This window comes from Mustela erminea, chromosome 19 (assembly GCF_009829155.1).
Source record: "Mustela erminea isolate mMusErm1 chromosome 19, mMusErm1.Pri, whole genome shotgun sequence".
Classification (NCBI taxonomy): Eukaryota; Metazoa; Chordata; class Mammalia; order Carnivora; family Mustelidae; genus Mustela; species Mustela erminea.
Window position 1 is genome coordinate 60,045,484 of NC_045632.1, and position 20,752 is coordinate 60,066,235.

The 20,752-nt window shown below is 65.3% G+C and overlaps 1 protein-coding gene across 1 annotated transcript; it reads left to right on the forward strand.

Annotated features, from left to right (window-relative positions):
- Positions 1 to 1,007: 1,007 nt before the first annotated feature.
- CDH15 (cadherin 15) lies at positions 1,008 to 20,568 on the forward strand. The gene is made up of 14 exons (XM_032325041.1): positions 1,008 to 1,190; positions 7,225 to 7,383; positions 7,583 to 7,738; positions 8,750 to 8,894; positions 13,983 to 14,143; positions 15,032 to 15,160; positions 15,610 to 15,795; positions 16,579 to 16,832; positions 17,406 to 17,548; positions 17,718 to 17,954; positions 18,198 to 18,437; positions 18,542 to 18,678; positions 18,901 to 19,068; positions 20,013 to 20,568. The coding sequence occupies exons 1-14, from the start codon at positions 1,149 to 1,151 to the stop codon at positions 20,211 to 20,213; spliced, it is 2,358 nt and encodes a 785-aa protein (XP_032180932.1). The 5' UTR covers positions 1,008 to 1,148; the 3' UTR covers positions 20,214 to 20,568.
- Positions 20,569 to 20,752: the final 184 nt, after the last annotated feature.

Sequence of the window (20,752 nt, forward strand, 5' to 3'; positions counted from 1 at the left end):
TGCTCCACCAGCCCACGATCTGGACAGGAGAGCAGAGGAACCTGCTCCGTGACAATCCCCACCCCCCCTGCTCCAAAGAAAACCTGAAAACACGTTGGCCCACAGGGTCCTCCGTCCTTCACTCGCCACCGTCCATTCCTGCGTGCTGGGTCTGTGGGGGCACACGCACACAGATCACTGCCCACCCGATGGGAAGCCACCCAGCAAGCCAGAGGAGGAGGAAAGGAAGGGCTCTGGCTGGGTGGGGAGGGCTAACCCCAAGCTAGGTTTATGCGGGACCTTGCTCTGTGCTAGCCCTGAGGGTCAGCAGGGACAGAACGTGCCCTAAGATGCGGGGCGCCAGGTGCGTGGCAGTGTCTAGTGGCAGTGGCCACTAGACAGAGCCCTCAAGGCGGCCAACAACGTGCCTTGGTGGGCGGGGGATAGCCTGGGGAGGAGCACCGCAGGCAGAGGGAACAGCCAGTGCAAAGGCCCGGAGGCAGGACTGGGCCTGCTGCATTCGGGGGCGACAACAGGGAAAAGGAAGGAATGAATGACTCAGTCCACGCCGGCTCCTAGCCCAGCCCCCACCCTGGCAGGCTTCCCTGTGTCACGGCTGGACCCGGGGGAGCTCTGCCTCCCACCACAGACGCCTGACCTCTACAGGCCCGCCCTCCGGGCTGCTTCTGGCCAGCCTCGCCACGCCCCTCCCCCCCGTGCGCACGTGCTGTCACTCAGCTGAGGCCCCGCCCCTGCCCCCCCACCCGTCCGCTCGTGCCCTCCTGTTCTCAGCCCGGGCCCCGCCCCCGGGCACATGTGCTGTCACTCAGCCTAGACCCCGCCCCTGACCCGCCCCCGCCAAGCGCGCCTGCGGACTCTCCGTCCAGGCCCCGCCCCGCACCCGCCCCGCCCCGCGCACACGAGCTGTCACTCAGCATAGGCCCCGCCCCTGACCGCCTGAGGCGCAGCTGCCGCTCAACCACACGGCCCCGCCCCCGCCGCCCCCACGTGCTGACTCTCGTCCAGGCCCCGCCCCCGCACACGTGCTGTCACTCACTCGGGCGCCCCCCCGCCCCGCCCGCGCACTTGTGCTGTCACTCAGCCCGGGTTGTGTGGGAGCAGGAGGCCGCCTCGGGGCGCCGGACACTCGGCCCCTGCTCCGCCGGCCCATGGACGTCGCGCTGCTCCTCGCCGTCGGGCTGCTGGCCCAGGTAAGGCGTCCGGCCGCGCGGGGTCCCTCGCCCCCTGCCCTGTCGGACTAGCCCTGGCCACCTGGGGGGACCCCTGAGCTGAGGAGTCCCGGGTGGGTGCCCGGCGAGTGGCTCTGTTCAGGGCGCTCTGTGCCCCGAGTGGCTCTCCGGCGGCAGGGCCACCGCTCCGCCCCGACTGGCCGGCCCGCCAAGCTGGGGGGCCGCGGGAGACCACCCGCCCGGCCCTTCCCCGGAGGTGCTGTGGTGAGCGCCGGCGGCGGGGGGCGCCGCGGGAGCAGCCCTGCTGGGGGGCCCTGAGCTCTCTGACCACACCCCGCCGAGCTGGCAGATGACCCTGCTTGGTCGTGGCTGGAGCCCGAGACACCCCCACCCTGTGCGCGGCAGGCACGGGCAGCTCTGGAACCCGCTGGCCCTTGGGGGAGTGCTCAGGAGCCCCTCCCCGGACCTATGGCCGCCACCCCCACACTGCTGCCCCCCCAGTCGCCCTCCCTCTGCTGGGGGAGCAGGGTGGGTGGAAGGAACAGGCCGCTGCCCACCCCACCATGGGCACCCCACCCCCCGGTGGCCCTTGGGGCCCAGCAGGCACTCGGCTGGGCCTGGGAGCAGAGCCTGTGGCCTGCCTAGGGGGACGGGGCTGAGTCAGGGTCCCAGCCGGGGACCAGGGCTGGCCTGGGGTGGGGCCGCCGTGCGTCACGCCGGACCTTAGTGTCCACGTGGCAGGTGGTGAGCTCGAGGGCTTAGGCCACACGCGCCCACAGGTAACCGCAGTGCCCGACGCTGGGGAGCAGCTCCCATTCTGGAGACCTTGGGGTCCTCCCGCCTCCACAGAGCTCTGGCTGGAAGCTGCTCAGGTGCCCGTCGGCTGACCCCCCAGCCACTGGTTCCTCAGGGCACCCTGTCCCCCGGCTCCGGTCCCCACCGCCCCGGCCGTTCAGCCTCCCTGGCCCTGTCCACAGCAGCCCCTCTGGGCCTGGGCTGCCGGTGGTCGGCTGGCTTGTGCTGGCCTGTGCTCCTCCAGCCCTCTGCTGGTGGCCACGCTGCGCTGGGGGTCTTCTGGGCGCCCCCCTGCAGGACCCTACGCCCCCCCCCACACTGAGGTCCATTCCAGAAGGTTGCACACCTCTCAGGACCGCCCACGGGAACAGCAGTCCACCCCCCGTTGCCTTTGGGCCCAGTACATGGGACGTGCTGGAGTCCTGCTTGGGGTTTGGGGTGTGAACCCTTCACCAGGCCCCAGGAGAACTCTGCTGCTGGGAGGGGTGTAGTCCCCTCATAGATTCCCCCCTCCCCGGAGCCATTGCAGAATGACCGCCCCCCGCCACACACACAGCTGGAGGCCTTAGGGATTTGGGGGATCAGCCACTGTGGCTGGGCCACTCGAGTTTTGCATTCAGCGTGGCTCAGGTTAGCACCAGCATCTGTCCGGACCCTTCCCACCCGCCCCCACCCGGCGCAGCTCTGGTTTGTCCAGTCCAGCCACATGGCAGGGGATGGCTGTTCCTGGTGCCCCTTCCTCTGCCTCCGTGAGCCCCCACGGCGGGCCAGTCCGGGCATGGCAGAGCTGTCTCGGGGGAGCCCTCGGTGGGGGCCTGGGGACAGGACTCTGCGTTGATCTGTTGCTTACTGGTGATTTTGGACAAGGCATGGCCCCCCGCTGCCTGGGTCCCCTAAAATCTCAGCCAGTGGGCTTAGTGTGTGCTCTCAGAGCCGGTCCCCGTCGGCTGCCTCCGCAGGCTGACGCTGTCCTCATCACGGTGCCCAGCCCTGGGCCCCCACCCCACCTGAGCATGATGGAGAGATGGGGAAGCCCAGATGATCCAGGGCAAAGCCACGACCTGCTGGAGGGGACCTAAGCTGCGGGTCCGGTGAGACATGTGCCTTCTGGAAGGAAGACAAGGGTGTAGTTGTGCTCCTGGGACTTGGCAAAGTGTGACCCTCCAGGGAAACATGGGACAGAGCCCCAAGCTGCAGACGGGGCCACATCCTCCAGCTTGGGGACGGGCCATCATCCCCCTGGTAGTGTGACCGTCACAGGGGCAGCAGAGGAAAGCCGGCTCTGGGATCACTGTCCTCTCTCTGGCGGGCAGGGCAACCCGGGGCCCCCAGTGGTGTGGGCTGCAGTAAGAGGGCAGGCCAGGCCAACAGCTGGCCCTGTCCAGCAGCCTGCTGCTGTGCCCCTCACCCCTCCTTTGAAGCAGCAGCTGCAGGGGAACGCAGGGGTGACATGCAGGGGTGTCTGTGGCCAGGGCAGCAGCTGGGCCCATTCCTGGCATGCCTGATGCCTGCCGGGCCATCCAGGAACGGGGTGGTCCGGATTCCAGCCTGGGGGGAAGGGGCTCGGGCCTGGGAGGCCGGTGGGAAGTGCAGACCCTACCCACACTCCAGCAGGCTGCAGTCCTCCGGCCTGGTTCCCAGAACTCGAGAAACCTGGCGTGGGAGGGGCCTGTGCACCCCCAGGCGTCGGGTTAACCCCAGAACCCGGTTGCACCGGACAAGAGGAGACGTTCCCTTCCCCGGATTTAGTCACGTCACCGCAGTGGACGGGGCTCTGGGAAGCCGGGCCACAGAGGCAGTGCCACCCCCGCCCCCAGCTCAGGCCTGGCGCCTGCCTTCTGAATCTCAGCAGTGGTTTCAGGGAACAGCTGGGGCCCCTAGAGGCCAGCAGTGCCGGGAGAGAAAGCAGGCTCCCCTGACCCGACACCCAGGCCCCCAGCCCCAGGTCAGCAGCTTCTCGACCCAGGGTGGCCACCCAGGGCAGCAGAGCGTCGGCTTGCTTCACAGGCCCCCGGGAGACCGGGCCGTGCCTTCTCATTCCGTGTGCTGAGCCCGCCAGGGGCTTTGGGGGGAGAAGCAGAGAGCCGTCGGCTGAACCCAGGCAGCGCGGACTCCCACAGTGGGCAGTGGGAAGCTCAGGGCTCAGGAGCCCCTGGGCCGGCGTCGGGGCTGGGGGCCGGCCCAGTAAGGGGACGATGGTCTGGGTGTCTTTAGAGCCTGCAGACTGCTGTCAGGGGCTTGGTTAAGGGGAAGGCACGGGGTGTTGTCGGGCATCATTTGGGGGAAGTGGGGAAGTGGGTCCACGACACCGGTTGGCCCTGGCCCGACCCGGGCAGCAGCGAGGGTGGACAGCGCAGGTGGGCCCATGTCCACTCCGTGGTGTTTCCGTGGCAGCCTTCCTCCTCTGTCTGTGTGCTTGGGGTCGGTGTGAGCTGGCTTTGTCCTGGCACCAGATGTCCCATGATCCCGAGGTGGCTCCTGGGTCTTCCCTCAGTTAGCCACGTCCTCTGGGAAGGGGACAGGAGGATTGAGACTAGCTGAGTGCCCCAGACAGCCGGAAGTGGGCTGTGGCCCAGCCTAGCCACCCCACCCACCACAGCCTCTGATCTGGGCAGGGGCCCCTGCCAAGGCTCTGTGGCTTCTGCTGACCTCCTGGACTTGGGCCCTGGATAGCCTGGGACCCAGGACCCCTGGGCTGTGCCGCAATCGCGTTTGCCCCACACCACACTGGTGGACGTCCCAGAGCATCAGCCCAGGCCACTGGTAGAGACAGGGGTAGGGGGCAGCCGGAGGCTCTGTGGCTGGACGGGGCAGAGTGTGTCCCCTACCTACTGTTTCTCCAAGAGCCTGTGATCAAGGACTGTGTGCAGACTGTCCCCCCGACCCTGCCGCCCCAGGGCTCTCCGCTCCCCATCTCCACGCGGAGGCTGGGCGGCTTGCTGTGACCCCTAGCTCTCCGGCTCTCCGGCTCTGTGGGCTCGAGCAACGGCTCAGGCCCTCTGAGCTCTGCTCTGGGAAACTGGACGTGAGACAGCCCTCATCCATGCCCAGGGGCTGTGAGTGCTGAGAGAGGGCCAGGGGAGGGGCAGGAAGCGAGCCTGGAGGACGGGGAGGATGCCATGCCCTGTGCTGGCCTCGGGGCGCTCGGGAAGCAGACCCTGTCCCCGCTAGCTAGCGTGATGACACAGGCCAGCAGGTCTCCACTTGGCGGGAACAGCATGCTGACATAGATGAGGTCTGTGCTCCTTGGGTTTGGCGAGAAGCCCCCGCCACCCCAGGCAGGCTTGGGACCAGCGCTGCCATCTGTCAGGCTGCGGGTAGCCTGGGGGCCTGGCCCTGGCTCTGTCCTTTCTCTAATCTGTGTTCGTGTTCGCTGCTCCCTGGCTTCCAGGCCCGGGCCTCTGGGATTTCAGATGGGGAGGCAGAAGGGTTCCAGAACCGAGGAGGTGGCCTGGGGCCCCAAGGAGAGATCAGTGGTCTCTTGAACGTTCCTGCTGTTTTGCCTACGAAGTGTGTGCAAACTCGTTGTGTGCCAGCCCTGGGCCGAGACAAAGCCTAGCTGGGTGCGGGGGAGGCCGGGTCAAGAGTGGAGGCAGCCGGCATCTCCTTCCCACCCCGAAGCACCGCCCTCACTCGTCACCGGTGCCCCCTCCCGAGCCACAAGGCCAGCCCATCCCATGCCCCTCTGAGGACTGTGTGGCCCCAGGCGGCAGCTGTGGGGTGAGCTCAAGGGGCTGAGGAGACAAAGTGCAGCCGGGGAGCACACCCGCCCCCTTGGTGGTGCCCTGGGAGCCAACACTGTCCACCTGAGCAGGAGAGAGCGCCCCTGCAGAAGGGCCCAGGGGCCTGGAGACCCTCAGTGGGGCCTGAGAGCTTCTAGGGACATCCCCAGAGCACCGAGGGCTGGTGTCTGGGCAGGGGTGTCCGTCTGCAGACCCCCAGCTGGCCAGGCCTGCCTTGGGCTTGGGGAAGGGCAGGAGGCAGCTGTCGAGGTGCTGTCGTGCGGGTGGGTGTGACCAGTGGACAGTGCGTCGCTGACATTCTCCTGCAGCCAACCCAGCCCCTCCCCCTGGGCCCTCCCGGACCCCTCCCCGGGTCCTGACAGCTCTGGTCCGAGTCCAGCCAGACTCTGCCCCTGGATACCCTGGTGCCCAGGCGGCCACAGTGCCCGAGCCCGCGCTGTCCAGGACCCTGCTGCAGAGACCACAGAGCTGAACCAGGGCCGTCCCGGGATGTGAAGCTCGGGTTGTGTTCTGGGGTGCTGCCGGCTCTGCCCGTAAGTCACGGGACAGGTGCCTTTTCCGGGCCACCGTTTTCTTTCTGAGCTGGGAGAGCGGGCCTGTCTGTGGTCACCACGAGAGCGGATGGCGGGTCTGGGGACAGTCTCGGCACCACAGGTGCCCCCTCCTCCCCTGCTCCTTCATGGCCCTGATTCCGAGCCCAGCGCCTGGCCTGAGGTAGGGCTTGGGAGGCGTCCATATGGCATACCCTCCCTTGGCAGTCCCACAGGCCCCAGGCACCCCAGTTCCTTGGACGTGTGGAGAGGGAGGGGGGCCCTCCCTGGGTTCCAAGAACCAGGGTGTGGGTGTGCTCCGGGGGCGGCCGCATGGGGGCCTGAGTCTCCATTCCCCCGGAGCAGCCAGGAGATGCCCCTGGGGGCAGCCCCTGTGGACCCCCGAAGAGCCAGCACCAAGGCCCGCCTCCTGGAAGTGTTGTGAGTGGAGGCCACACACTCTCCACACAGGCGCGATGGCGTGGTCAGCCTGGGGCACCCAGCTGAAGCCTCGCGGAGGACCGGGGGGGCTGCTTGTTGCCTTCACGGCCCAGCTCTGGCCGATCGAGCCTTGGACAAGGGGAGAGACACCCCCAGCATCCGCCTCTCTTGCCGGCCCCGCCCTCTGACCACAGTCTTCTCGCACAAAATGTCCCTGGGAGAACCCCTCCCCCACCTTGTTCCAAGCGGCTGGTTTGCTCCCCATTCTGCCTCTGCCCCTGAGCACCCCCTGCTCCCCAAGCCCTGGGAGCCTCCCTTGGGCCTGTTGGGGACGAATGGGGCAGAGCAGCCTCCATGTCTCCCCGCCGGTTGGCAAACACTCAGGCCCGGGGCCTTCCTGGTCCCAGCAGCTCCCAGGCGAGGACAGGAGACGGGTGCCAGGCCACGGGGGCTCCCAGGGCCACGAGCTCAGGCTCTGATGGTGGGCTTCCCGGAGGCCTGGCCCGCACACCACGTGACTGACCGCTGTCTCCCTCTGTGTTGCAGAGCTTGGGCCTGTCATTGGGGGTCCCTCGGCAGACGAGGCCCAGTACCCTCTACCCCTGGCGCCGGGCCCCCGCGCTGGGCCGTGTGCGAAGAGCCTGGGTCATCCCCCCCATCAGTGTGTCCGAGAACCACAAGCGCCTCCCGTACCCCCTGGTGCAGGTGAGGGGCCAGGGGGGTCCTGGGCAGAGCAGAGGCTGGGCTGTCCCCCATGGGCCTCTGAAGCTGTGTGACTGGGGACAGGTGCCCTGTGGGGCTGTAGGGGGAGCTGTCCCCCCCCAGCTGGGGGAGGGGCCGAGGCTGGGAGGGCGCAGGACCCTGCCTCCGCGGCATCTCCCCAGCCCATGCTCTGCCCTGGCAGATCAAATCGGACAAGCAGCCACTGGGCAGCGTCATCTACAGCATCCAGGGTCCTGGTGTGGACGAGGAGCCCCAGGGCGTGTTCTCCATCGACAAGTTCACGGGGAAGGTGTTCCTGAACGCCATGCTCGATCGGGAGAAGACAGACCGCTTCCGGGTGGGGCCCGCTGTGGGGAGGGCTGGCGGGAAGCAGGGCCTTCCATCGGGCTCCTGGGCCCAGGGTTGGGACATTAGGGCATGTGTCCTTCATGAGGAGGTAGGCACAGGGATATGGGACTAGGACCTGAAGTACAAAGGTGTTGGGGTTTATATTCCCATCGCACAGATGAGCACGCACAAACTGAGGCCCCGGGCAGGCGTGCTTGGTCCTGCCAGGGAGGCTGTCAGCCTCCTAGCAAAGCACCACTGGACCCTGGTGTGGTTTCACCCCCCACGGCAGCGCTGCCCCCAGCCCCGCTGCGTCTGGTGGGAGTGGGGTGTTGTGAGGAATCCCACGGTAGGGCAAACCCCAACGGCAGCTGTGCCTTGATTCTCAGGGGCAGGTGGCACAGGACTGACCCCCTGCGGGTGAGGTTTGAGACAAAGGCTGGCGGGGGAAGAGAAAAGCCAAGCCAGGAGGAGGCTGCAGAGGGAGGCCGCGGAGTCATCAGCCCTCCCCAGCCCCGTCTCTCCAAAATGCTGGAATCTGTCCTGGGGGAGGAGACTTTCCACTTGAGGTTTCCTGCGCTCAGATCTTAAGAACAAGCTCTTGGCTCCTGGGAGTTACCAGGACCGTGATTTCACCTGGAAATGATCCTGCCCTCTCTCTCCAAGAGTGTGGGACGTGGTTTCATTTCAAGTGTTTTCTACTTATTAAGCTCCAAGAGGAGCCTAACCCAGTTAGCAGAGGGAGGGTGTGGGAGCGCCGGGGAGAGTGCGCCTTCGGTCTCGCAGGGAGCACAGCCGCGAGCTTCCCAGCAGCCAAGGCAAGACGGGAAGCTGTGGGCAAGCAGGCTGGCCTTCAGGGACAGGGACGTTGCCCCTGCCGTGGACACACCCACCCCGTGCCATTTCTCCCCTGTCGGGGGGCATTTTCCAGCCCCGTGTCGGCACTTGTTCCTCCTCTCGGCCTGGTGGGGACCACCCACGTCTGGGGGCACGGCAGCAGCCCTGGTCTCTGCTTGGCTAGCTGCGGGCCTTTGCTCTGGACCGGGGAGGAGCCACGCTGGAGGAGCCCACGGACCTGGAGATCGTGGTCGTGGACCAGAACGACAACCGGCCCGTCTTCCGGCAGGAGGCGTTCATGGCCCGGGTGCTGGAGGGGGCCGTCCCAGGTGAGGGGGAGCTGGGGCGGAGGGGCGCTGGGCCCGTCCGAAGGCCCGGGGGTCCTTCCAGCAGCACTTTCTGTGATCCTTCAGAGCCTCCGGAGTAGGGACGTTCCACAAGTCACCTCAAGTCACTTCCCATTTCAATACGAATCCCCAACCCCCAACGTCTCCCTGGAGAGGCCTCCGGGATGGCTGAGCCGTCGTGGCCCAGCCGCTCGCTCCACACGGAGGGAACGGGTCCGTGGCTGTGGCACAGGCACGGGTCCCTGCGGCCAGTTCTAGAGTGCTTCGTGCCCCGGAAGGAAACCTGCCCCCCCCAGCAGTCACCCCACGCCTCGCTTCCAGTCCGACATTGTGATCCCAAACAAGCCTTCCGTCCTTCCCGAGTCTTTACGGGATGGCCTTGCTTGCCTGACCTGTCCCAGGCAGGACGGACGTCACTGCAAACAGCGGCTCCTTCCTCCTTCCCGCCCCGCTCCCAGGGCTCTGGGTGGAAGCACAGGCAGGGCAAGCCGTGCGCCTGAGCAGGCAGCGTGGGCTCGTGGGAGGTGGGCGCCTGCTTGGCCACTCGCGTTTCTTTTACTTCATCTCAGTTTTCGTGTTTGAAGACATAAAATAACAATTCTTGATCTCTACTTTTAAGAAGATTCATTTACTTTAGAGAGACTGTGGGAGCCCCGGGCAGGGGAGGGACAGCCCTGAGCGGACTCTGTGCGGAGCCCGTGCAGGCTGGATCCCAGGACCCTGAGCGCGTGACCTGAGCCGTCCCAGGTGTCGGACACGTCGCCAGCTGACGCAGCCAGGCGTCCCTACTTCTTGCTCCTCGGGCATATTCTGAGACTTGCACGAGAGTTGCAAAGTACAGCAATGGCGGTGTGAAGTTTATCTTGTTTGCTTTAAACTGTTTTTTTCTTTTTTCCTTCCTGTCTCCGTCTTTTCTGGGCTGCTGGGTGCAGACCGGATACCCTCAAAGAATTCGCCCTAATAAGTTCGGCACAGCGTCACACTCAGTGTCGGGAAGTTAATACCGACACATACGACGGGTTTCTGCCCGGGGATGCCTTTACAGCAGGGGGCGGGTCCCCCGGTCTCCCGAATCCCCGGTCCCCTTCTCCGGAGCGGCTCCCATGCTCTGCGCGTTGGCGGCCGCACGGCAGCCGGGCCCTCGGTGGGCAGCTCCTGGCTCTTGGATGCCTGAGGACAGTGTCTTGTTCTTCTGTGCGTGGAAGCCCTGGAGCGAGGCAGGGAGGTCGAGGACGTCTGCGAACGCAGGATGGCTCGGCCTGGGGAAGCGGCGGCGGGCGGAGTCGGTCTCCCCGGCCTGGGGCTTCTGGTACGGACACTGTCAGCTTCAGCAAGCCCCGCGGGGTCCGTGCCCGGAGGACGTCCGTCCGGCTGCTGCCCCCTGCCAGGGTGACCAGCACTGCGTGGCACCCGCCGAGGCTCTGTTGGGGCAGGGGCAGGGGCTGGTCCCTGTGCACCCGAGCCTTCCGCCTGGAGGGTTATTGGGGTTCTGTCCCTCCAGCTCAGGGCGGCGCCCGCCCCCCCCGGAGCGTCAGGGGGTGGCCATGTCTCCTTGCCCCGGACTCAGGGAGACTTGCCTGACCCACAGGGGCCGCGCCCCAGGCTTCCTCCGGCACCCCCCCCCCCCGTTTCTTGTGAGCACTGTGGGGCCGGCAGAAAAGACCTGACCGTGGGCACAGCCCCCTAGTGCGGGCCCCCGGGACTGTGAGCCGCCGCGGTCGTCCACAGTCTGCCTTGGGCCTTCGGATCCAGTTCCCGCGTCTGCCGGCCGGCCCTGCTCCGCCGGCGGGGACGCCTGTCCTCGGAGGGGCTGGGCGCGCCGGGTGCCGGATGCCTCCTCACCTCGTGCCCCGGCCGACCTGCCCGACTCAGAACCAGTGCGGTTCTGCGCCGCATCGGCTCGCGCCCGTCACGAGCGGGGACTGCACGGCCCGTCCGCCGCGCTCCTTAGCCGTGAGCTCTTTAAGCCTCGGACCGTTTTTTCCAAGAAAATTTTGCTGTGCTCAAATGCGTGCAAACGCCACCGTCCTGACCGGTGTTGAGGGACAGTTCAGGGGTACGAGGGTCTTGCACGGGCGGCCCCGCCGTCCCCAGAGCTCTCCTCCTTCCGGAACTGGGTCCCCATCGGACACCAACTCCGCCGCCCCTCCCCCAGCCCCGCTCCTCCCGGGCGCTCCGGCCTCTGTAAGTCTGTCCGCGGCGCTCCTACCGGCGGAATCCTGCCGTCCTGTCCTGCGACCGGCTGGTCTCGCGGACCACGACTGTCCTCCGGGTCCTTCCTGTAGCGCCAGGACCTCCCTCCTCCTTCGAGCTGAATGCCCTTGGGTTATGCGGACGGACCCGCTGCCCTCGCCCGTTCACTCGCAGGCGCATACCTGGGCTGCTTTCCCGTTTTAGCTCTTGTGGATTCTGCTGTTGCCAACGCGAACGTGCCAGCAGGTCTCCAGGCTCCGCTTTCAGAAGTGGGACTGCTGGGCCACGTGGTGACCGTGAGTGACGGCCGAGGGACGGCCGTGCTGGTTGCCCCGGAAGCTGGGCCGCTCGCCCCCGCCAGCAGCGCGAGGGGCCCCGACGCACTCGCGTCCTCGCCAGTGTTGGTTTTCAGGTGGTCATTCTCAGCAGTAGGCGCCCTGACAGGTGCGTGCCCCCTAACAGGCGAGGGGGGTCGCTTGGGTACGCGTTTCCCCGATGAGCGATGTGGAGCCTCTTTCCATGTCCGTATTGGCCGTTCGTCTATTTTATTGGGAGGAATGTCTCTTCAGGTCTTCTGCCCGGTTTTGAATTTTGCCATGTTTTCGTTGTTTATTTTTACGGGTTCTCTGTGTAGCCTGCATATCCCTTGACATCTACGGGTATATCTACAGGGTTTCTAAATGTTTTCTCGTATGCTGTGGATTACCTTTTTTCTGTGGTCAGGATTGCCTTTGATGCGCAGCATTTGACAATGTTCACGAGCCCAGTGTGTCTAGTTTTGGGGGCCTGTGCCTTTGGAGTCCTATCCAGAAATCCTTACTGAATCCAATGTCGTGAAACGTTTGCCGTCTGTTTTCTTCCAAGAGCGTAACCATTCGAGGTCTTCACGTTTATGTCTCCGATCTCCTCGGAGTTAATTTGTATGTACGGCACGAGGCAAGGGTCCGGCTGCGTTCTTCCGCAGGGGACAGCCATGCTTTCCCGCGGCACTTGCTGGAAAGACTGCTCTGCTCCCACTTGAATGGTCTCGGCCCCTGGCCAAAAATTACTTGACCTGTTCCATTGGTCTATCTTCCATTGTCTGTCTTCATGGCCACACTACACGGTTTTGGTCGCTGTACCTTTGGAGTCATTTTGAAATCAAAGTATGGGGCTTCCAGTTTTGTTCTTTCTCAGAATTGTTTCGGTTATTTGGATTTCTGTAACTTTAGAGAGGTTTTTCTGCTTATGCAAAGAAATTGTCCTTGGGATCTTGATAGAGATCGAGCCGAATCTGTAGATCACTTCGGGCAGTACCGACATTTCCCCACAGTAAGCCTCCCGGGGTGCCGGCGTGGCTGTCCGCTAAGGAAGCCTCCAGCTCTTGACTTCAGCTCAGGTCCTGATCCCAGCGTCGTGAGATGGAGCCCCGCGCCAGGCTTCACGCTGAGTGTGGCATCTGCTCGAGACTCTTTCCCTCTGCTCGAGACTCTTTCCCTCTGCTCCTCCCTCCCAAAAAAAAGAATGTATTTAAACATATAAAAATGTTACATACAATGTATCATACGTGGCTCATATATACACACATACAACGCATCATATGGGGCTCATATACACGTACATACAATGTATCATACGTGGCTCATATATACACACATACAACGTATCATATGGGGCTCATATACACGTACATACAATGTATCATACTTGGCTCGTGTGCACATACGTACAATGTATCATATGTGGCTCATATACACGTACATACAATGTATCATGGTTCACATACACACATAAAAACTTAGAGATGTATTTAAAGTCTCCTAATGCATGAAGGTGGGATGTGTTTCCATTTCGTTGTGTCGTCTTCAGTTTCTTTCCGCAGCATTTGTAGTTTCCCAGGTCCTGGCACTGACACTGTGAAGCGCTTAGGCTATTACTTGAAGACCATGGGTTTGTCAAAGTGTGGGTTTGTGTGGCTGGATTCGGGATTCGCACGGGGGCGATGCTGCCTTCTCCTTGGTGCGTGTATCAGGAGGCACCCACGTCCCCTTCCTGGAGACGTTGACTCTGATCTGCCTTGTAAGGACGCGTCTGCCAGGCTTCTCCACTGTGATTTTTATTTTTTTCCCTTTGTAATTAATAGGTATCTTTTGTAAGGTACTCAGAAACTGGGCAGGTACCTGTTACTCCTTAAACTTCCCCCAGCCGTGTTGGCATCTGCTGGTGGCTCTTGTCGTCAGGCTGGGAGACCCTGGTTCCCTCCGGGGTGTCTCCTCCCTTTGTCAGTGGGCTCTCCGGTCTATGGGAGCGCTTCACCCCTGTATATGCATGTGCCATTGTATGTTACGTGTTTTATTTTGTTGCTGTTGTTGTTTTTAATTTCTCTGGACTTTCGGAGTCTGATTCATTCAGTGGGTTTTGATTCGCTACAAACATCACTCTGATGCCCAAATTGTCCCACATTTGGCCAGCAGGAGGCTCATGTTGGCCCTTCTGGCTGGCAGAGCTGGGCGAGGTGCTTCCTTGTACACAGATGTGCGCACGTGTGTATTGTGTGCTGTGTGTGCCACTCACGCCTGTACATACATGTCTCTCTACCTTTGTTAGTCATGAGTTCCCGTGGCCTCTGTCTCCTTGGGGCCGGCCTCAGGGATTCCAGCCGGCTCTCGCCATCTGACCTGGGGCTCTCGCCCCCTCCTGGGCTGTGTCCGTGTCTGGGGGACACGGGTGTCAGCTCTTTGGGTCACACAGGCCTCCTTGCGAGGCCTGAGTGTTCAAGTTTGTGCAGGCCGAATGGGGGGCTGGACCTGGCGTGGTGGGCCACAGGGAAGTGTCGGGACACACCCTGGGGCCGGGCTGGCCCGTGTGCATTGCTGCCGTGTGTCCCTGTCTTCCCAGGCACCTATGTGACCAGGGCCGAGGCCACAGATGCTGACGACCCGGAAACCGACAATGCAGCCCTGCGCTACTCCATCCTAGAGCAGGGCGCTGCCCAGGTGTTCAGCATTGATGAGTACACGGGGGACATACGCACCGTGCAAGTGGGTCTGGACCGTGAGGTGAGACCCCAGGGGGCCACCACGGATGCTGGGTGGCCGGGGCAGCCAGGGCCCCCCGACCTATCTTTGCTCACCTTGTTGGCCGTCTGAGCCTGCCGCGGGCCGCTCACTTGCAATGGGGCCCCCGCCCCAGCCCTGCCCGCCCCAGCTGCCCCCCGCTGCTGCAGAGGGGACCCCCCTTGCCTGCAGGCGCTCCCAGGGGCTCGGAGCACACGCTCAGCTGGGACATCTCTGCCCCTGGCTGGTTGTAGGGTGCGCTCCACAGAGGCTCTGGAAGGCCGTCTGAGCCACGCCAGCCCTGACAAGTCCTCAGGCTGTGTTCTGCCAGAAGCTTCTCCTGCCTCGTTGCCGACAAAGCCTTCGGGCTTTCCAGCCTCGGGTAGAGCCCTGCGAGGGGCTACACAGTGACCAGTGACGCTCTGGGGCCACTCTTGTATAGCCTTCCTCTGGGGAGACCTCTGGGGCCCCTCGCTGCTGGCCTTCTGTGCAGCTCTGACACCTCCGGGAGTTTCCCCATGGCCACCTGCACAGCTGTCTGGTCCCTCACAGCCTTAGGTCATCTTAGGGGTCTGTCTCTCTCCCTGCCTCTGGACTTGGCTCCCCAGGGCAGGGACCCAGCTTGCTGGTGCCCTTCAGCCTCCAGCAGGCAGCAGGGTGCCCTGTGGATCGTGTCCAACTTGGTAACTGACATCTCGCCCCCTCCCAGGCTGGGGCAGAGTGTGGGGTCGGCAGTGGTGTGGTCAGACCTGGAAAGCAGCTGGCCCGTTTTGCTTGGGAAGAGGGTGGGGCGCTGGGGACCACTTGGGGCTCCAGGTGCTCACAGGGCTCTGCTGGGAGGGCTCCTTGCCCCACCCCCCAGGCCCCTGACTGCATGTCCCCTGCCCCCAGGTGGTCGCCGTGTACAATCTGACCCTGCAGGTGGCGGACATGTCTGGAGACGGCCTCACTGCCACGGCCTCGGCCATCATCACCCTCGAGGACATCAACGACAACGCTCCTGGGTTCACCGGGGACGAGGTGGGGCCACCGTCCACACCCCTGCTAGGGACCGCCCTTCCCTCCTTGGGCTCCTGGCGGGGACATGGGACTTCGAGAGACGGGAGGTTTTGGAGAAGGAGCCCTGTGTGGCTGAGGCAGAAACCCCAGCCAGAGACGCTCCCTGTGAGCGCGAGCGGTCAGAGGAGCTGGGAGAGAGGCCCTGGGGAGACACGGCCCTTGGGGAGCAGGAAGGAAACTTCCCTCCAGGCCTGCTGTGCGGGAGGGAGCAGTCAGCCCTGCCCCCCAGGGGAAGGCGGACCACCGGGTGCCTGGCATACAGCTGCACCCACAGAGTTGGGCTCTTGGGGACCCCTGGGGGGCTGGGTGGGCCCCAGACTTGGCTGGGGGGGACCGGGGGGAGCAGCCCCGCCCGGAGTACCTCCCCGCCCCCCACAGCCCTGGCAGTCACGAGGGCTGGGCTCCCACAGTTCTTCATGGAGGTCACAGAGGCTGTCAGCGGAGTGGACGTGGGGAGGCTCGAGGTGGAGGACAGGGACCTGCCAGGCTCCCCCAACTGGGCGGCCAGGTTCACCATCCTGGAGGGCGACCCCAGCGGACACTTCACTGTCCGCACAGACCCCAAGACCAACGAGGGTGTGCTGTCCGTGGTGAAGGTGAGTGCAGGGCTCTCCCAGCGGGGTCTGCTGCTGGCCCTGAGCGCGGGGACCTGTCCGGGGCACCCTCCAGAGAGAGCGGAATGCTGGGCTGCCGGGAACGCTAGGGCTCTAGGCTCAGGCCACGCTGACCCCAGGGCACAGGGACCAGGAGGGGCGCCCCCGCCGCCTGTGTGCTGTTTCTGGATTTAGGGAACCGAGCCTGCTCGGGCGTGGAGACGTGATCGGGCGCAGACCGTGCCTGGGTCCGCCGGCCGGGAGCCCAGCACACGGAGACGCACGTGCGCTCGGATGCTGCCACGGGCCGAGCTTGGTGGACGCGGGCCGGGAGCTCCTTTCTCCTCAGGAAGCTCTCTGTCTGCTCCTGATGGCTCTGAGCCACAGAGGAGGCCCGCTCGGGTCCTCCAGGACCCTCTTTACTTAAAGCCAGCTGACGGCAAAGGTTAACTTACCCCCGGCCGCCAGAGCCTTCTCCTCCGTTCCCGGATGCTGTTCCCGGTGTCCCCAGGGAGCCACCAAGCACGAAGCACGGGCCGCTGATGACACGGCGCCGAGCAGACTCGTTCGGAGTGACGAGTATTTACTGTTTGTCACATCATTCTTCACACCTTTTGGTCCCGAATCATTTTTATTTCCTAGGGCTAAAGAGGAGGAGAGAAAGGGGCTGTGGGGAAGAGACGGGGGGGGGGGGGCAGCAGGACCCCTGTGGGGGCCTCGCCCTGCCCGTAGCTGCCTCTTGGGCCAGAGTCATCAGCGACTTCAGCTCTGTGCCCCCCACCCCAGCCTCTGGACTACGAGCTCCGGGACCAGTACGACCTCACTGTGGCAGTGCAGAACGAGGCCCCCCTGCAGGCGGCGGCCCCCAGGGCCCAGCGGGGCCAGGCCAGGATCCACGTGCAAGTGCGGGACGTCAACGAGGCGCCCGTGTTCCAGGAGAACCCGCTGCGGACCAGCCTGCCCGAGGGGGCGCTCCCGGGAACCCCCGTGGCCACCTTCTCTGCCCAAGACCCTGACACCCAGCAGCTGCAGAGGCTCAGGTGGGGGTCCCAGGGCGAGGCAGAGGGAGCGCAGGGCCCCCTGGCCCATTGCCCAGCCAGGGCCGAGAGCACGGCCCACCCTGCTCTGAGGGCGGAGGGCTCGTCTGTCTGTGCGCGTTCCTGAGGGTCCGTGGGGCCTCACGGCCTGTGTGTGTGCCTGCTGCTGTGAACTTGTCCCATGAGGCACGGCTGCCCATGCTGTTCCCGCCTGCCCCAGTGCCAGCCCTGTCCGTTCTGGCCAGCTGGTGCCCCTCCGGATCAGTGTCTCAGAGTCCGGATTTCACTCCCAACAGGGTCCTGCGTATCCGTCTCCATGACGCTCCGGCGTTGAGCCTGGCTGTGGCCCCTAGTGGCCATGGCCCCGGGCCTCAGTTTCCTTGTCTGTCGATGGGGACAGACAACACGGGCTCAGGGCCGTTGGAGGAGTGGCTTCGGAGGGGCTCGTGTGTGCTTCCAGTGTGTGTGCGTGTGTGTGCATGCAGGGGTGTGCTGCATGTGAGTGTGTTGAAGTGCGGCCGCACCCCTGGGGTCCTGTGTAAGCGCAGGGCACTCTGTCCCCTTCTCGGCCACTAGCTACTCCAAGGACTACGACCCAGAGGACTGGCTGGAAGTGGACGGAGCTACGGGCTGGGTCCAGACGCAGCGAGTGCTCAGCCCCGCGTCCCCTTTCCTCAAGGACGGCTGGTACAGAGCCATTATCCTGGCTCGGGACGATGGTGAGGGCCGCGCCTGCGCCTGCGCCTGGGCTCCCGGGCCCTCTGACCCAGCCTGGGCATCCCTGCCCCTGCCCCGGGGCTCAGAGCTGGCCTTCCATGGAGCAGACTTGGAGGGTGGGCGGTGGGCTCTGACAGAGCAAGGAGCCCACCAGGCCCCCCCCGCCTGCAGCCTCCCCACCCTGCACGGCCACTGGGACCCTGTCCATCGAGATCCTGGAGGTCAATGACCACGCCCCTGAGCTGTCCCCACCATCTGGCAGCGTGTGCAGCAAGCCAGAGCAGGGCTCTGGCCTTCTCCTGGGGGCCACAGATGAGGACCTGCCCCCCCACGGGGCCCCCTTCCACTTCCAGCTGAGTCCCCGGGTCCCCGAGCTGACCCGGAACTGGAGCCTCATCCAGGTTAATGGTGAGCTGTCCCGACCACGATCCCGAGGGGCCAGACCAGAGACCTGGGGGGGGAACCGCACACCATGACCGCGGTCCTGCTGGTTTCTCCTCCCAGTGGGCAGATGGGGAGACAGAGGCCCTGGGTCTCAGGATCCCCGCCCAGCAGCAGAGGGTGCCGAGGGGCCCTGGAAGGAGAGGGTGGGGCTGGGGTGGGGACTGGCATGGCCAGGAGGCCCCTGCTGACCTCGGGTGCCCCCCACAGTGAGCCACGCACGCCTGCGTCTGCGCCACCAGGTCCCAGAGGGCCTGCACCGCCTCAGCCTGCTGCTCCGGGACTCAGGGCAGCCGCCCCAGCAGCGCGAGCAGCCCCTGAACGTGACGGTGTGCCGCTGCGCCCAGGACGGGGTCTGCCTGCCAGGGGCCGCGGCCCGGCACGCAGGGGGCGCGGGCGTCAGCCTGGGCGCCCTGGTCATCATGCTGGCCAGCGTCGTCCTGCTCCTCCGTGAGTGCCTGCGTGCTGACGTCTGCTGCCCCCGGGCCGCCCCTGACGCCCAGCCCAGCCTCAGCCTGACCTCCTCCCGTTTGCTCCCCCTCCCGCCCCCTCAGTGCTTGCCCTGCCGGTGGCCCTCGTCACACGGTCCCGGCGGCCGTCTGCGGACAAGGGATTTCTGCACGGGCTGCAGGAAGACCTCCGGGACAACATTCTCAACTACGACGAACAGGGAGGCGGAGAAGAGGACCAGGTTGGGGGTGTTGGGGGATGTGTGGGGGGGTGTCGGGGGTGTGGTGGGAAGGGTCCCTGGAGGGCTGGGGGGCACCCACACGGTCCAGGACGAGGTCCCCCAGCTGGCCCGCAGGCCCTCCTAGGCCTTTGTCCCCCGCACCCCTTCCCCTGGGCAAGGTGTCTGGAGCAGAAAGCCCACCTGTGATAGATCGGGGCTGCGTTCCACCCCCTTCGTCCCCAGGACGCCTATGACATCAACCAGCTGCGCCACCCTGCAGAGCTGGCTGCCCTGCGCGACCCCCTGGGACAGCCGCCGCTGCGCCGAGATGCCCCGTTGAGCCGCGTGCGCCCCCAGCCCCCCCGCCTGCTGCCCACCAGCCCTGCCGACATCGCCAACTTCATCAATGACGTAGGTGCCCCTGCAGGTGTGTGAGGGGAGCGGGGCCACAGGGCCACGCACATCCCCACTGATGCATGTGCGGTGGGCACCGCCAGACACGTGTGTACCCCGTGGACCCTTGTGGGCCCCCCGTGCATGCGCCATCTGTGGAGGCAGATCCGTCACCGGGGACACTGGCTGAGCCTCAGGGGAGCGTGGGAGGATCTGAGAGCCACGCAAAGCTGAGACACAGGGGGGTACCACGGCCGCAGAAGCCCCGTGGGAAGAGGAGTGGCCCGCCCGGCCCTGGGTTGTGGTGTGCCTGGTCGAGTGGGGGTGGGCGGGGCCTTGCTCTGGGACAGGTGCCACTGAGCCCCGGCAGAGAGACATTGGTGCGTCCCGGGCCTGGGGGTGCAGGTGTCCCTGAATCCAGGCACCCCGGTAGTTTCTGTGGGCACGGGGTCAGGGTGTTCCTGCAGGAGGTGTGCAGAACACGGGAACCCGGCTGGGGGCACCAAGGACACAAGGGCAGGTGCTGCACCCGGGTCAGAGGGACCCCCAGGAAGATGCCTGCGCTTAGGACAAGCCCAGGGGCAGGTCCCAGGAGGGGGTGTGGCCTGGGGAGCAGAGCAGAGATGGAGGGGACAGGACCGTTTGCAGAACCTTTGAATAGGAAAAAGCAGGTGGTCCCACAGGGGCGAGGGCTGTCAGGGGTCTCCGGATCCCGGCCCCAAGGAAGGAGAGACGTGCAGAGGGAAGTGTCTTCTCAGCCCGCGTGGGGGGTCCTGGTGGTCCTCTTGCTCTTGCGTGCTCAGGCCTGTGCCCCCGACCTCCCCCCCCCCAACTCCGGGGACCCTCCCTTCTCAGCATCCGAGCCTCAGGCAAGTTTCCTCTGTGGTGCTGCCCGACCTGGAGGGTCCCCTGGGGGTGGGGGGGGTGCGCAGGCGTCCTGAGCGCTCGGGGCCTCTCCACAGGGCTTGGAGGCGGCAGACAGCGACCCCAGTGTCCCGCCCTACGACACAGCGCTCATCTATGACTACGAGGGCGACGGTTCTATGGCAGGGACGCTGAGCTCCATCCTGTCCAGCCTGGGGGACGAGGACCAAGACTACAGCTGCCTCTGGGCCTGGGGCCCCCGCTTCGCCCGGCTGGCTGACTTGTACGGACCCCCGTGAGGGCCGGACCGAGGGCTGGGGAAAGGCACTTTCTGATCAGATGTGCCTGCTCTGCTGAGGGCACAGCCTGGTCAGGGACGGCAGACATCCTTCCCAGGACGGGCAGCCTGACCTCAGGGGCCTGCACTGTGGCTGCAGAGGTGGGCAGGGGGCACCCCGCTCCGTCCCTGAGGCTCTCAGGCAGCCTGCTTCTCCTGGGGAGGCCCCTGGTCCCCGGCCCCACAGTCTGGAGGGCCCCTCCCTGGGGAGAACCAGACGACTCTGCTCTCAGTCGCCCCCACTACGCGGACCTCATCTTTGTGTGGAAGGAAGCTGCCCCCCCCCCCCAGAATTAAAAACGCGCTGTTCTCGCCACTGGGGGAGACCGTGCAGTGACCCACAGAGTCCAGCTCCCCAGCCCGCCCCCCACAACTGTCCTCTGCACGGGGCTGTCCCCCAGGGCGTGGGGCTGGCGGGAGTGAGCTGCACGGAGCGGGTGGCCCGGGGCCGCGGGAAGCAGCAGCGAGGGCGCCAAGCTCCACGGGCGCCGACTTTGTCCT